Source organism: Phaseolus vulgaris, chromosome 9, assembly GCF_051622355.1.
Source record: "Phaseolus vulgaris cultivar YP4 chromosome 9, ASM5162235v1, whole genome shotgun sequence".
NCBI lineage: Eukaryota > Viridiplantae > Streptophyta > Magnoliopsida > Fabales > Fabaceae > Phaseolus > Phaseolus vulgaris.
In genome coordinates, this window is record NC_143506.1 from 21,678,545 (window position 1) to 21,694,740 (window position 16,196).

The window sequence follows — 16,196 nt, forward strand, 5'->3', positions numbered from 1 at the left end:
ATCAAGCTTGAATATAGTCATTGCATTTAATGCACTCCATCTTTATGCAACGTTCTTGATCGCTGAGAATGCTCATTTTCCTATGTAGCATATCCTTTAGCACCAATGATAAAAGTTCACAGTGTACAAGGGAGACAAACTTTTGGATCAGAATTGAAATGTCTTTTGTGTTAGGAGGTTGGCGAATAAGGCAACTTTAGCTATTTTCCCAAGAGATTATTTGATATTGAATTTAGCTTGCATCTATAATGGATCTTTTGGACAAACAAAGATAATGGACATTTCCTGCATCCAAATAATAAACACGCAATATATATGTTTAGGTTACAAAGTTAGTTGCATGCATCATTTGATCTTTTAAGCATATGGTCCAATCATATAAGTGCTTTGTTAGATACAAGAACATACTACACAATATTGTTTCATCTATCATACACAACATTTGTGTTTTGCATGATTTTTTGTTGAACATCATTTGTCTTACAAACGATGCATGATCGTGTTTTAACTTGAGTGTTTTCAACATTTAATCAAAATCATAAGGTGTTTAATTTTTTCTTAACTATGTATCTACCCTTTACAGATAATTGAAAAAAAAAATATACACAGGAATATTGTTTTCCCACGTAAGTCACATACTCATAAACGTAACCAAAATGCAAATCAGAAAGAGAAACTTATCCAAATATGGGATCCTAAACTTCCACCTAACAAGCTCACATAATAAAAAGTTATCTTATACAACTTCTAGGTTGATATATTTGATGAACATAAAACATCTATCATTGCCAACTAGTTTATACCTCTTTCAATAATACATTTTGATGTGTTGCATCACATTTTGTCCACAAAAATATTTATCCTTTTATCACACATTTACTCATTTGTTTCCATAAACACTAGATAATTGCAAGTCATAATGTAAATCATAACTATTTATTAAACATAAACATTATTTATGTTGATGGATATGTGCTTTTGTTGATTCAAAGAAAACAAAAAAGTTAAATACGACGATAAAAAATTTAAAAATATAAAGATAATACTAACATAAACAATACAAAACACATGTAACAACAATGTAAGCAAATTCATATATAATACTCAAACAACACATTTAACAAACTCAATTAATAGATATGTACAACTTGCGATTGATGTGGTTACAATTTTTTTCTTATTTTTTTCTTATAGATGTCTTTTTTACGAGTTTTTAACTTGATTTGAATGTGTGTGGTCCTATATAACTACTTCTATCAATGGATATTTGGTGTTTCTTTATGTACCTCCATTAGCACTCATACTTTTTAAATACAAAAAATACCTTTTATTCAATTGATGTTTTTCATTTCGAAATAAGTGATTCAGAAAAACTCCGGATTCTATAATCTTTTAGATTCTATAATCTTTTAAAAAATACATCATAGATTATATAATCTATAAGGTATTTAGATTCGAATATATCTTCCGAATTTTATAATAAAAAATATATTTTTTTAAGAAAAAAAATTTAATATTGTAGAATCCAAAAAAATATTTTCAGTCCTTTAAATTATACAATGGACTTGTAAATTAAAAATATTATGGATTTGGATAATCCAAGATGTATTTTTTTTTTTAAAAAAAAACATTTAGAATTGTAGTATTCATAAGATATTTTTTTGTTCAAAAATATTTTTTGAATTCTCCAATCTGAAATGTATAAATAGAAAAAAATACATCTTAAATTATAAAATCCAAAATATATTTTCATATTTAAAATACTTTATAGATTTTATAATTCAAAATAAAAAATTTAAAAAAATAAAATGATCTTTTGGACTCACCTCCTATGAGGTGCAAATAGCCTCTACATTCCTATAAAGTGTTCATAACTATAACACTATCAAATGTATCCTTGTCAACAAGTATTATCTAGGTAAAAAAAATAAAAATCACACGCATCAAAGTGCATTCAATCAATACAAGATGAATGGTGAATTAACCTAGTTTTATGTACTGAGTTTGGGTAAGATGGTCTGAGTGAGATAAACGTTAGTAATGGATAACAAAATTGGATTCAATTCATTAAGTTGAACACATTGTATACTGGATTCCATGCATTAAGATGAACTCATGGTAGACCAAACAACTCTTCAACCTTTAAAAAATGCACCTAATAATAAATACACCATTGTATTCAAATTTTATTTTTAATTTATTATATGTTATGAGAAAACTGAGAGTTGATGAACAAAAATAATATTAAAACTTTAAAAAAATTATAAGTTTATGAGAATTGAGAAATTAGTTGGTGTGGTATTTTTTTTTTATTTGTCATGTATTATTACATATTATATGGAATATTTTTTTTTTAATTATAGAGTCTTTAAGATGTTTTTTAGATATATACAAATTTAAACATAGTAACGGTTTTGTCCTTAAAACACGTCTCGAAGGGTGAAAGGAAAGAAGAAGTATATAAACTGCCTTTGACCTCGATTTTTGAGAGATGTGAGACTATATTGGCATTGACATACGGGAACAAACCCCCCAGTCGAGGTCTAAGGGGAGTGGATCCCCGTAGTTGAGGGGCGAAGGAGCCTCTTCGACCCCACGGTGGGCGCCATTGTTCCGACCTCAAGTTATTGGACAACATCGCTAGGGTTGTCCGCTTTGGAAGTCGGTGCTCCGTCACGGTTTTGTCCTTAAAAAACGCCTCAAAGGGTGAAAGGAGGATGAAGTATATAAACTGCCATTGACCTCGATTCCTGAGCGATGTGAGACTGTATTGACATACGGGAACAATACCAAATCCCTATTTTGTAAATAAAATGATGTGAATCGAGATAGAACGATTCATTTATAAGTTATATTAAGGTGATTTAATTAATTAAATTTAATTTTTGTACTTGTATACAATAATTATAAATTATTATAATTTATTTTATTATTGATTTCTTGTTATTTGACATTTTATGACACACACGCTACTAGGTTTTCTTTCGTATATCCTCGTGACGGCATTGGCACCATCATGGTATGTTTAGTGTTTAACAACTATTTGTCGTTTCGATACTTAAATTTTCTAATAAATATATAATAAATAACTTAATTAAATAATACATTTATTTAATATTAATTAGTTAGGTAAGAGATACATTAATACAACACGAAAATATGTATAATTTATAAAATATGAAAATATAAAGACACAAATTTATATATTATATAACTATGAATTATATATATTGACAATAAAAATTTATGTACATAAATATATTTTAATTTTTTTAGCATAAAAATATTTTTTATAACTTGTTAAAAAATTTGTTTTTTATTTTTATAATTTTATTTTTTATTTTTATAATCATAATAAAAATTTATATAATAAATTTATGTTTTTAAAAAATTAATGTATTTTTTTTAAAATTAGATTAAAAGCGTGTTAAAATTATCAGAAATTCAAATATTTTTTGAATTAGATATTTCACCTATACGTATCTTAGATGTATTTAATACGTGTCCGATACTGACACACCATTTAAGAAAGTATCTAAATCTAATACTTTTGATTTATTTTAATAAATAAAAATATTTAAAAATAATAATAATATATTAAAATAAATTATTATCCACAGAGGAAAAAGAAAAATAACAGTAGCAACGTTTACGAAATCTTATCCAGCAATCAGTTACCCTTACTCACACTATCTTCTCTGCGCATCTCTTTTCCCACCTTAAACCCCTCAAAACAAAACCCAGCACCACCATGACTACTTCTTCCACTACCTCCACCTTCTTCTTCTCTTCGCCACCTCTCTCTCTCAATCCCCATTCACATCGCTCTCTCCTTCCCTTCAAACTCAAACCACTCTCCATTTTCCACTCCCCTCTTCTCCTTCGCACGCCCTCCAGGTCTCCACGTAACCCTTTCCTCACCCGCGCCGACGACGATGACGGTGACGCTGCCGGTCCTGACCACTACGAGATGGATGAGGACGAAATGGAGGAGCTCGACAACAAGAAGGACTTCGACATCGAGTACGACCCCCTACTCCCCGCCGCCGTCGCTGCCGACGATGACATTACCATCGTCGAGAGCGGCAGCTTCGTCTCCACTCAGGGCTGGAACTCCGACACCGTCGTCGACTACAAAATCAACGAGGACGAATTCCACAAGATCAGCCTTCTCGATTGCGACTTCTTCATCCGCAAGCCCCCCGACCCCGACAACGACGTCTACGATTTCAGAGAGGTTCGTAACCCTACTCCGCTTCCATTTCCAGTTCTGCCTTTTCGTTCTTGTCGCTTTCAACTTTTCATCGTTGAATACTTGAATTGAATCTCTGTTCGTAGATGTACGTCACTCCTCCAGATACAGATGTTTATTCAGTTCCCAGGGTTCTCGCTCCAATGCCCCAGAAGGTAAGTTTCACTTCATTTAGTCTGTTTTCTTGGAGTAATTCATTTTTTATATAATATTTAATGTGTCTTTAATGAATACCGTCTTTTTGGTCAAATGTGTAGTACATTAGATGTGCGCAGAGTGATTATGCAAGCTACAATGTGACAGAGCCACCGATTGATGCGCCTCGAGATCCTTTATATAAAACTGAGAGGGATGTTCTGAAGGTATGAACAGTTTGTTCTATTTGAGGCTGCAAGTAACACGTCAATTGCAGTTACTGTGCTTCTTACAATTCTGTGTTTTAACTAAATCTAATGAAAAATTGGGGATAAGAGATGGATATACGAATTAGAGGAAGAGTAAATGTGACTGTTTGGAGCATTGCTTGCTTTAGAGTTTGTCTCAAGAGCTGTGAGATATTACTGAATAATCCTCTTACAGAATCCAGTGCGGCAATGAGCTTTAATTTAGTTGTCTCAGGAATACAATTCTTTCCCACTTGTAGGTAATCTAGGGTGAATGAAGTAATCTTCATTTGGGCCCAGGACCACTCTGACTGATTAATTGTTTATATATATATATATATTATAAATGACATCCTTTCTTCATTATTGGAGGTTTTAGGAATATTAGATGTTTGAACAAGATATGAACTAACGAGGCTGGTAAATCTTGTTCTATTCATCGTTATGCCTCTGGAAAATTCATTCGTACTTTTATGCATAAATATTGCCTGCTAGAAGCTGTGGAAATTCTGATCTGGTTTTGATTATGTTGGGATTTTTTCCCCCTCTCCTTGAAGATGGTAGTTGTTTCTCGCTCCTTTCCTTATAGGTATCATAGTATAGGGAATCTGTTCTAAATTTATATCAACACGTCCAAGCATTAGAAAAAAAGAAATTAACATAGTTACTAGTTTTTTTTGCTAAGATGTCTCCCTCATTGATCTTATTTCCTGTCACAGGTGTACTTGACAAAACACTACAAAAATCGGAGGTTGGGTGATCATGAGTTTGTGCTAGATTTCGAAGAGATTTATGTTATTGATTCCAAAACCAAGTCAATTACCAGAGCTAAAGTTTTGGTAATTATTTTTTGTTAATTCTCAGTACAGTTGCTTGTGGAATGTTTTCTGCTGGTTATTGCAGAACTAGTCTTCCATAGTCATTTTTCTCAGCCTTGAATTTAGATTACCTTTATTGTTTTACTGTTAAACAATTTCCTTCTTAGTGCTAGACAGTGTATTCTTGGAACCTTTTCTAAAACGTAATGTTCTTGCATATAGCTCTAGGATCTTAGGTAAAAATCCTGGGAAATACCATCGCATGATAAAGCTCGGGTTTAATTTATGGGATTCTTGCCAACTTCTATGTTGAACTGTTGTTTTCTATATGCATACATGTGTTGAAGTTTCATGTCAATTAGAGATATTACCAATGCAATCCTTATAAAGTTCGAGCAGTTCCCCCTTTATAAGCAGAATTTGTCAGGTTGAGCTGAATTCTAGTCTAAATTTTAAGATGATATCAAAGCCCATCTTAGATCTTAGGTCCCGAACGACTGATGTGGGCTCAGAAATGTTGTTCATTCCACCTCTGCAAATTTCTAGTTGTTAGTCGAGAACTGAGATTGATATTGTGTTTTTGTACAACTTTTTGTGTTGGGTATATATCAATTGCTGTATGATTTCTTATACTGCATATAAGCATGACAACTCTAGTCCAGCAGATGGCTTTTCCAATTTCTGGCTTTACATTATTTTATTGTATGTGATTTAGAATTCTTGCTATAATAAAGTTTCCTTCTCTGGTAAACTATTTCTGAAGAATGTCTATGAAAACTGATGACTGTTTTAATTTTTTCTGGCAATGACCTTATTTTGCATTTTACTGCCTTAAGAAAACTTATGAATCCAACCAAAACTGCTGGATTCTAATTGATGTGTCAGAACTTGTAAGTTGTTACCCTGATTGAATTTCTTTGCCTTGCATGGCTCTTCCACTTGTCGCTTTAAGTGCTTAAGGAGAGTTTTCTCATAAACATGGGAACGCTTTTTTTTCCCTTCTCTCTTCCCACTCACACTCCATCCAGGCTTTTATCTCTCTGTGAGACAACTGTTATAAACGTGGGGATAATTGTGACTCATTCTTGAGTTGTCCATAATGTTAATATTTACACTAATCATGAGTTGGCATTTCTGTAGGTAACAGTTCCAGGAGGGAGAACAAGAGATAGAAGGAGCGACTTACTTGTTATATCTGATCGTGGGAGCTCCTTCAAGATAATACATGCGGTGACTATTTCTTCCCCGAACCATTTGCTATTTATCTTGACATTATACCTCTGATATGCCATCTTATTTGCAGAGTGAAAAAGAGGATCCAACGACTGTTATAGAAAAACAAGAGTGGGAGACTAGCAGAGCAGAAATGGAGAGACATCTTAAAAAGCTAAGAGACTTCAGCATTTCAAATTGGTTTTGAGTGATAAGAAGGTATTCCAAGAATGCGTCATGGATATACACAGTATGGCAGGGAGGTCGAACTTGGGCACGCGATAAAGGGCAATTAGACTCAACCTTTCATTTCGGAAATTGTGTGCCAGTTGCTTGATCATATGTGTATTTTGTTGTAACCTGTTGAAGATGCGGCTGTTGGAATTCAATAATCTATGAGAATGATCTGCCAAAAATGCTGTTATGACCTACAGCTGAATGTAGTCTGGAATCTGGTTGGGATATATAGACCTGAGATTTTGCACCAAACTCTGATCAAACCCACTGAATTAAGAATAGAATATTTCTTCACAGACGCATGTATATATATGCTATTGATTAAGGAATGAGACGAAATCACAGTTCAAACTTCAAAATTATTTTGTAAAGAGTTGCAATTATATAATACCTTCTCAAAATACCTTGAAAGTTACTGTCTGTTTTTAAAAATCTGCTCAAAATAATTAAAATTGTCTTTTAGAGAACTTAATCAAACCCACCGTTTTTGTAAAAGCAATTAATTTAAATAAAAGTTTTTTCTTGAAAAAAAGATGAAAAAAATCACTCTTATTTTAATTACTTTTAAATAAATTCTACCCTTTTCATAATCAATCCTCGAATTTCATTCATTCTAAAAATATCTCTTTCTACGATCATTGACTTACCTTAAATTAACAGTTTATATCGACAGTTGAAATACAAGACGAGTTAGAAAATTCTTTTCGCTAAAATTATAAGGCGAGAGATAGTTTATAAAAGCGTTTGTTAAAAATTTACAAGACGAGATAGGTTAAAGTTGATTACATGAAAAATCCTTTGTAAGAAAGAAGTAATTTTATTTCAATGAAGTTAAATGTTTCGGTTAATTTTGTGTTCTATTTGATACATTTAATTTTTAAAGTGCAAAATTGTCATTTCAATTTTTTTGTTAATCTAGAAATCACGAGCATATCAGAAGTGTGGATCACCTTACATGCTTGGAATGGAGTAAAGACCACGCAATAAAACACTCTTGGGTGCTGATTCAACTAAAATCTAAACAATTTCTGTCTCACAACGCTAAAGAATTTATCTGCTTTAAACCTTATCTTGTTACTCATGATATTATTTTTCGGCTTTGATGTCCTCACACCATGAGAAAAATGATTTTATTGAAAGAAAACACCACTATATAATTGATATGGTCTTGCATTGCTTGCTACAGCATGTCTTCCAATTACTCGGCTGAAGCCTTCAGCACAACAACATTCATAATCAATGTTTTACCTTCTTCTAGTATTCACTAGGACAACCTATATCATATGTTTTTTAACAAACAACCTAACTATAATTTCTTTTAATATTTTGGTTGTGCAAACTACCCTTTACTTAGACCATATAACAAACATAAGTTTGCTTTTCGTTCCACTATTTGCATGTTTATTGGTTACAATCTTACACATAAAGACTACCTATGCTTATCACCAACTGCTAAACTTTATATTAGTTCCACTATTTGCATGTTTATTGGTTACAATCTTACACATAAAGACTACCTATGCTTATCACCAACTGCTAAACTTTATATTAGTTGTCATGTTTTATTTGATGAAAATGTTTTCTCATTTCTCTCACATTTTTCTACTATATCTTGTGTTGATCCTGATATGATTTCTACTCATCCTTCAACTCTTGCTTTAATACCATCTTCTACTATTATTCTTTCTTTTGTTGTCACTCCTGATATCACTCATTTTATGCTTGTATCTCCATCTCTAACCTCTTATGTAGATCTGCCGTCTTCCCCTCTCATTCAAAACAACCATCCCATGATTACTCATGGGAAGTATGATATATTCTAACCCATAACCCACACTATATTTGTCCAATATTTTTCTATTCGCACAACAGTTAACGATGTTCTTCACCAACCTCATTGGTATGCTACTATGCATGAAGAATACAAAGCTCTATGTGCAAACCAAACCTGGACCTTGACTACTTTACCTCCTTACATTCAACCTATTGGTTGCAAGTGAGTTTTTAAAAATAAATATAATCTTGATGGCACCTTACACAAACACAAAGCGAGGTTGGTTGCCAAAGGTTTTCATCAACTTGAAGGTTTGGATTACTCTAAAACATTTAGTCATGTAGTCAAACCAGCTACAATACACATTATTTGCACCCTAGCTTTATCATCTAATAGGCATATTAATCAAATAAACTTTAATAATGATTTTTTTTATGGTGATTTATAAGAGAACGTCTTCATTCTTCAGCCCCTTGGTTTTGAATCTATAAATTCCAATCTTGTTTGGAAGCTACATAAAGATATTTATGGCCTCAAACAAGCCCCACGATCATGGTTTCAAAAGTTAAGTATTGTTCTTTCATCTTTTGCTTTCAATATACTAAATCTTACTCATCGCTATTCATTAAGTCTCACAATAAAGTTACTTTGTTTGTCCTCATTTACGTGGATGATACTTTCTTGGCAAGCTTCATTACTTTCTTGGTGTAGAAACATTGTGGACAACTCATGGCTCTCTTCATCTTTCACAAAATAAATATATTAAAGATCTTTTACATAAATCAAGCATGCTTTTGTCAAAATCTCAACCTACACCCATGGTTTCTTCTCCTTGTTTATCTCAGAATGACACTACAACTTTTAACAATGCCTCGTTATATTGCTCTATCGTCGGCTCCCTTCAATATCTTCTTATCAGACGTCCTAAACTCTCTTACAATGTCAATAAGGTTTGCCAATTTATGCACCATCCTAAGCAACATCATTGGAAGGTCGTGAAGCGAATTCTCCACTACCTTGTAGGGTCTCAGACTCATGGTCTTCTCCTTTGCATGTCTTCTCAACTTCCTCTTCAAGCTTATGTTGATGCTGATTGGGACTCAAATTCAGATGATAGAAAATCCACCACTGGGTATACAGGTAGTCTCACGAAGCACTACCGAAGTTGAATACCGCAGTATAGCAACAACCTTAGTAGTAATCAAGTGGACAACCAATCTGCATATCTATCTCGTCGGTTATTTCTTATCAATTAATCACATATAAAATGAACTGATGTTTAAATTTGTTGTTTTTATAATAATTATTTTAAATTTCGTAACAATATTGGTTTGCAAATTATTTCAGTGGATAACATATTTAGACTAATACTATATCAAAATTAAACTCCTAAATAAATAAATAAAAATTATTTTCTAATATTATAAAACAATTTTATAATGTCATTTAATTATTAATAAACATATATTATGTAAAATTTTATTTACCTTTATAGTAATTATGTAAAAATTTACAATATTCAACATTTGCAATTTATTATTAGTAAAAGAATATACATCAAAGTAATTAAATATTTTATAAAAAAAAACTCCACCAACCTAAACTTAAGCACACTGAGAACTTACCTCACACGACAACCACTAACTTTGTTAGGAAAAAATGAAGGTATGAAGCTAGATCCATTTACAAGTATTTAATAGAGTTTTAAAATGTTAAACATCAATAGTCAAAATATTTTCTAGCTCATTCAAGAATTTTTTACATATATGATCACTATGAGATCACGAATCTCTACCATACATAGTGTAAAAGTGAAAGACACTTTAGTTTTCTGATACACGTCCCTCTTAATTTCTCTCTCTCAAAGAAAATCATGAAATAGAAACTAATTTTAGAGACAACAAATAATTAGTTGTTATACTAACTAAATTAGAGACCAATTTAGAGACTAATTTTTTTTTTATTCTAAATTAGTTATTATTATTTTTAAATAGTTTCTAAATTCGTATCTAATTATAGCTACCAAGGTTTTAACTACCAATTATTTAGATTCTAAATTTGGTAGCAAAAACTTTGGTATATATCAATTTAGAAACTAATTTACAAACCAAAAATTTGTTTAATTTTTTAAATGATCTCTAATTTAGTCACTATAGCAAGTAATTATTTTTTATTTTTAAAATTGATTTCTATTTCATGATTTTCTTGTACCTATTATACTTCCTCAACGCTTTCCTCGTACATTCATTCACATTTTCTTCTTAATAAACTCTTAGAAACACATGACCCTCCTTCAAATTTATCAGCATAAATAGTATTTACCCAAAACCAAACAAAGGCTAAAGGTTGTAACAATAGAGTTGAGTGGTGAAAGTGGCAAGGGCTGCAATGTTTATTTGTGTATAACTAGAATCTCTCTAGTTGAATTCCCTTTTAGGGTGTGCCTATGTTTGCAGCTCTTACCATTAGAGGCCTATCATAAATGAAGAGATGCAGAAAAGATGAGATGTTGAAAATGAAGCACGCAAAAAATGAAGCAGGGAAGGTTTCCTTTACCCTAAGGTCAGATTGTGGAGGTTAGTACTGTAGTAGTAAACTAACTTTGAGTACAATGCATGGCCTCCTAGCCTGCATATATAGATCAGATGCTGTTAAATCAAAACCTTAGTTGCTTCCCAAACAAAAACAGCTTTCTGAAATTGACTAAGAATGGTTAATGGAAGTTGAAGAGTTGGAGAAAAAAAAAGGGCTATCTCTGCTAAATCAAGTACATATATAGATTGCCATTAGGTGAACCCTAGCTGTTCTCTTCAAAGTCTCTTTTCCTGCACTGCCCTGTTAGATCATATTCATATTCAAATTTAACCCACAAAACTCTCATTTTATTTGGGAACCAACTTATTTTTTTTAATGATTACTGATTTACTTTATACTTTACTTGATTTTCAGTGTTATTAATAAGTAATTTTGAATTCTTAATATCCATTTGTCAGTAAAATTCTCTTACAGTGTAAATTTTTTGAGTTTCAACTAATAATTATTAAGAATAAAAAGAGGTTACTCCGAGTCCATTTTAGTAAGTCTGAATCTAACCTATTTAAAATGAAGTTTTAGTTTGACCTCTTACATGTTATAAATATTTTTTTTTTAATCTAGCTTTATTTGCATACAAAATTTGCCTAGTTATGTACATCCAATATAACATAATAAATTATTTATTTAAAATTTTCAAAACAAAGTATTCGTCTTTCAATAATCTTATAAGTTTGATATATTACGAAAATTGACATATTATAATTTTTCTTGGTTTAAAAATGAGATTCTCAGAAATTTTGTATTTTTAATAAATTTAATTTTAATAATGTTAATGCAACGGGCATCTATTTTAACGAATTTTTTTACCACAATTTATAAAATATATAAAAATATTAACTTTTGATAAGTTAAAATTAATTTATACAAACTTGAAATACAAATTTAGAAAAAATATTTTTTTTTATACAAGCTAATTTTAATTTTTGAAAAATTTCATTTCATTTTTTTATATTTATATATACTCCTAATTTTTTTTCAGTACCATTAAAAGGATTCTTCACGTTCAATAAACTCCAGTATAATATATTTTGTACCAATGGTGCTGGATATATACAGTGGAAAGAACTGATCCCCAAATATGATGATCAATATTTGAATATTTATTAAAGAATTTTTTTTCATTATATTTTTCATTTATTTTATTTAAATGGGTTCTTCTATCAATAAAATATTTAATCGAATTTCTCAATTTAATTCCTTTATGTTTTATGTGTCAAAAATTAATAGTTGATAACACATCGATTACAATTGCACTTAGATCAATAAAAATAGTTAGTTATTTTTAATTAATAATAGCATAAATTATAATTTATTTCGAAATTATCATTACATTATGTTATAGTTATATTTGATGAGATTATTCTTAGTTTAAAAACACTTAATTTCAACAATAAATGGTTCATGTAAAACAACCCACCAATTATTCCAAAACCAAACCAATTGAGTTAGAGAGAAATAAGAAGTAACACCAAAAATCCGTAGATTTTTTTTTAATTATTATTTAATAATATTATTTTTTGTCAATTATTATATATACTATGTCAATTATAATTAATATTAGAATGCTATGACAATTATAATTAATATTAGAATTAAACTGTATAGATGAGAGTTAAAGTCAAATTTCTTGAGGAATGTGTATAGAAATTTTAACCATTACACCAATTAAGTTTTATTGTCATGTTATGATTATTATTATTAATATTATTCATATTATTAATATAATACTAATTATATTATTTAAATTATTATATTAATTTTATAATATTAATAATATGTATACTTATTAGTTATGGTTATTATTATTTATGAATATTAATTATGATTTTATAATTATTCATATTATAATAATATTTTTAATATTATGTATATAATTATTATGATAATAGTTGGTAGGTAATAGAGATCCGTAGATGATAGTTCATAGGTAATAATAAAGATTCATGGATAATAGTTGGTAGGTAATAGAGATCCGTAGGTAAAAGTTGATAGGTAATAAGATTTGTGGGTAATAGTTGGTAGGTAACGAATTCAGAATATGTGGTAATGTCCGTAGGTAATATCCGTAGGTAATGTTGAATTTACCTACGAACTCAAATCTATGGATAAAAATTCGTAGATAATACTGATTTTTTTTGTAGTGTTCCTAACACACCAGATCTCGCTAACCACCACAATCTAGACATTCCCCATGACCAAATTAATAGGATTATGTACATTACACAAGTTAAACTGCAAGAAATTGGAATGAGGGTTAAAAGAATCAATCGACTTCAACCCCTAACTATGCATAACAACAACTCCACACTAACCAAGCGAAGCGACAACGAAAAAGCAAATGAGAAGAAGTCTCATCTTTTTTCCTGCACAAGCTACACACGATATTTTCAACCAAACCCACAATCTCATGTCTTACCAAATTAACTTTGGTTGTGATATTGTTTTTCAATACCCTCAACAAAATGGGTCGAAGCCAAAACTTTAATCTTCTAAAAAACCTTAAATAATTGATGCAGAAACTCCTTATAGAAAAACATAAGCAGACTTAAATTGAAAACTCTAAACTTGTGACATCTTTCCAAGTCCACTTATCAACTTTTTCCAAATTAAGCACAAAATCTTGCCCCACCTCCAAAAGTTGATTGACCTGATTCTTCTCCCAAACAAAAAGGCTCATTTTCCAAACCAAATCCAACTCCCACTCATTGTTAACCCATGTCCCGCAACATTCCAACGAAGCTTCTTTAGAAACACTAAGAGAAAAAAACATTGAGAATTTACTCTTTAGGTCATTACCCACCTATCTGTCCTCCCAGAGCTTAATAGATTTCTTATTACCAACTTCCCAAACAAAACGGTCTTTGAAACTCCTACCCCAACCCTCCATCTTCCAGAGCGCATTCAAATTTCTCCACCAAAGGAAATCTTTGTTGTTTAAACCTTTTTCAAGCTTCTTCATCCTCTATACTTAGACTCTAAAACCTCCTTCAAAACCACCATTGTTAGAGTCCAACCGTCAAATCCATTTACTTAACAAGGTTAAATTAAAAAAAAACTTGATGTTAATAATACCAAGCCCGCCAGCTTCCCGAGGCTCACACACCTTATCCCAAGAGGCCCACACGATCTTCCTCCCTTCCGATTCCCAACCTTACAAGAAATTCCTCTGAAGATTCACAATCTTTTTCAACACTACTGAATGAACCTTAAACATGAACAGATAAAACAACGGGATAGACGAGAGAACATACTTTATCAAATTTATTCTTAAAAAAATAAAACTTATTAGTTCCTCGTAAACATGCTTCATAAAAATCTTATTATACATAAATGTTTTAATAAAATAAGTTATATTTTACCAAAAAAAAAGTTTTTTTCCTTAAAAAATAAGAACGGGTTTAGGTTTAAGACTATTTAAAGTTGAAAAAAGAGTGTAATTTATCTAATTTTAACTTTCAAGTTGGCAAACAAATATTAATGAAAAAAATTGAATTTAGTTAATGCATTTTTCAATGATGTTGCAGATTGTTGCTTCTTTTATGCGTGACACTAATTAAATTTCTTCCTTGAGCGCTTGCAGGTAATATATGTTGGAGAAATTCGAGTCCTTTGCGAGCTTTTCAGCTTTTGTGTTAGCTAGGGACACAAAATGAGAATAAGTACATGTTACGTGGATCACATTTCTATTTACAATAGTTGAAAGTATAGTTTTTTAATTAATATTAATAATAAAAACAAAAACTTCAAAAAGTTATCTAGAGATCATTGAATTCAACTGAATGTTTTACTGTTCTATGAACAGTTTATATTGCACAAGATAAAAAGCAGTTAGCTATGAGTGAGACCCACTTATTAACCCCAATTAAAGAAGGTGAGATGAATATGCTCTTCAATGTTCCACGCGTTTGACCAAATTAATGAAACACTTCTGCATAATATTTTAAGCCTTCTCAATGTGATGCAACAAAATTGCATTCACCAAGACCCAACTCTAATTCTTATCAGTGGAATTAAATGCTGTTGCATTGCATCTATGCAAACCGAATACCAGTTCAGGGTTTTCAGTAGTTTTGTTTCCCTCTTTTTGCAGCTACGAAGTGTTGTTTCTGTCACATTGTTTGGAGTTAGACCTAACACATTTTTTAGAAGAGTCATTACTAACACATATATATATGTCCCTTTAAAAGACTTGAAAGACATACAAATAAGATTAAATTATATAAATAAGACTTACAATTTCATGTGCACTACTAGTGTGGTGCAGTTTACATTTTATGAGTAAGTTTGATGTAGATACTGTTGCCAAATCTTCACACCAGAAAAGACTATAAATCCGTAACAAGTGTTTATGGAACAAATGAAATATTACAATAGTGGGATGCATCTATTTCTGATTTGTTGGGAGCTTTTGTGAATAAGGTTGTTTGTTTTGGACAGATTAATAAATATTTTGGTTGTATTGTTCATTGATGCTAGATATTCAAGGTGTAAAGTACCAATACATAGATTATTTAGTTTTAGATTATAAGTTACATGATATATTAAAAGATGCAGTAGAATTTTTGAAACATGGGGACATTTCCTTGTAGCAGGTAGCATGTAAGATATATAGCTGTAGTAAGATGTATACATAAGTTCTCCCTCTTGAGTTTGTCATGTCAAGCAATCTTGCAGCCATATCTATAGCTAGTGATTTGAGGGTTGCAGTTTCTACCAACCACACCTTTCAAATCAGGGGTTCCAGTTAGGGAGTCACCATTTACTAGTGCATGCTTGTCCAAACTCCAATTCATCATATCTTTGGTCTTCCATTAATTTGATGGATAAGCTTGAGCCTTCTCCTTTCCATTGTGGTTGCAACATTTTCATTGTTTTCCCCTATACCCTTTTACACATTACTTTAAAAAGCTTTTATTCCTTGCACA

General features: G+C 30.9%; 1 protein-coding gene across 1 annotated transcript; it reads left to right on the forward strand.

Moving 5' to 3' along the window:
* The first annotated feature begins 3,647 nt into the window (after positions 1–3,647).
* PTAC6 (plastid transcriptionally active 6) lies at positions 3,648–7,196 on the forward strand. Its single transcript, XM_068626534.2, has 6 exons — positions 3,648–4,237; positions 4,339–4,407; positions 4,510–4,614; positions 5,355–5,474; positions 6,594–6,683; positions 6,757–7,196. The coding sequence occupies exons 1-6, from the start codon at positions 3,752–3,754 to the stop codon at positions 6,871–6,873; spliced, it is 987 nt and encodes a 328-aa protein (XP_068482635.1). The 5' UTR covers positions 3,648–3,751; the 3' UTR covers positions 6,874–7,196.
* The last annotated feature ends 9,000 nt before the right edge of the window (positions 7,197–16,196 follow it).

What these genes read in the sequence shown, in the direction of transcription:
- PTAC6 (XM_068626534.2), top strand. Translation starts at nt 3,752, where the DNA reads ATGACTACTTCTTCCACTACCTCCACCTTCTTCTTCTCTTCGCCACCT. An exon ending in ACGTCTACGATTTCAGAGAG is followed by an intron (nt 4,238 to 4,338) that starts GTTCGTAACCCT and finishes CTCTGTTCGTAG; the next exon opens with ATGTACGTCACTCCTCCAGA. An exon ending in TCGCTCCAATGCCCCAGAAG is followed by an intron (nt 4,408 to 4,509) that starts GTAAGTTTCACT and finishes TCAAATGTGTAG; the next exon opens with TACATTAGATGTGCGCAGAG.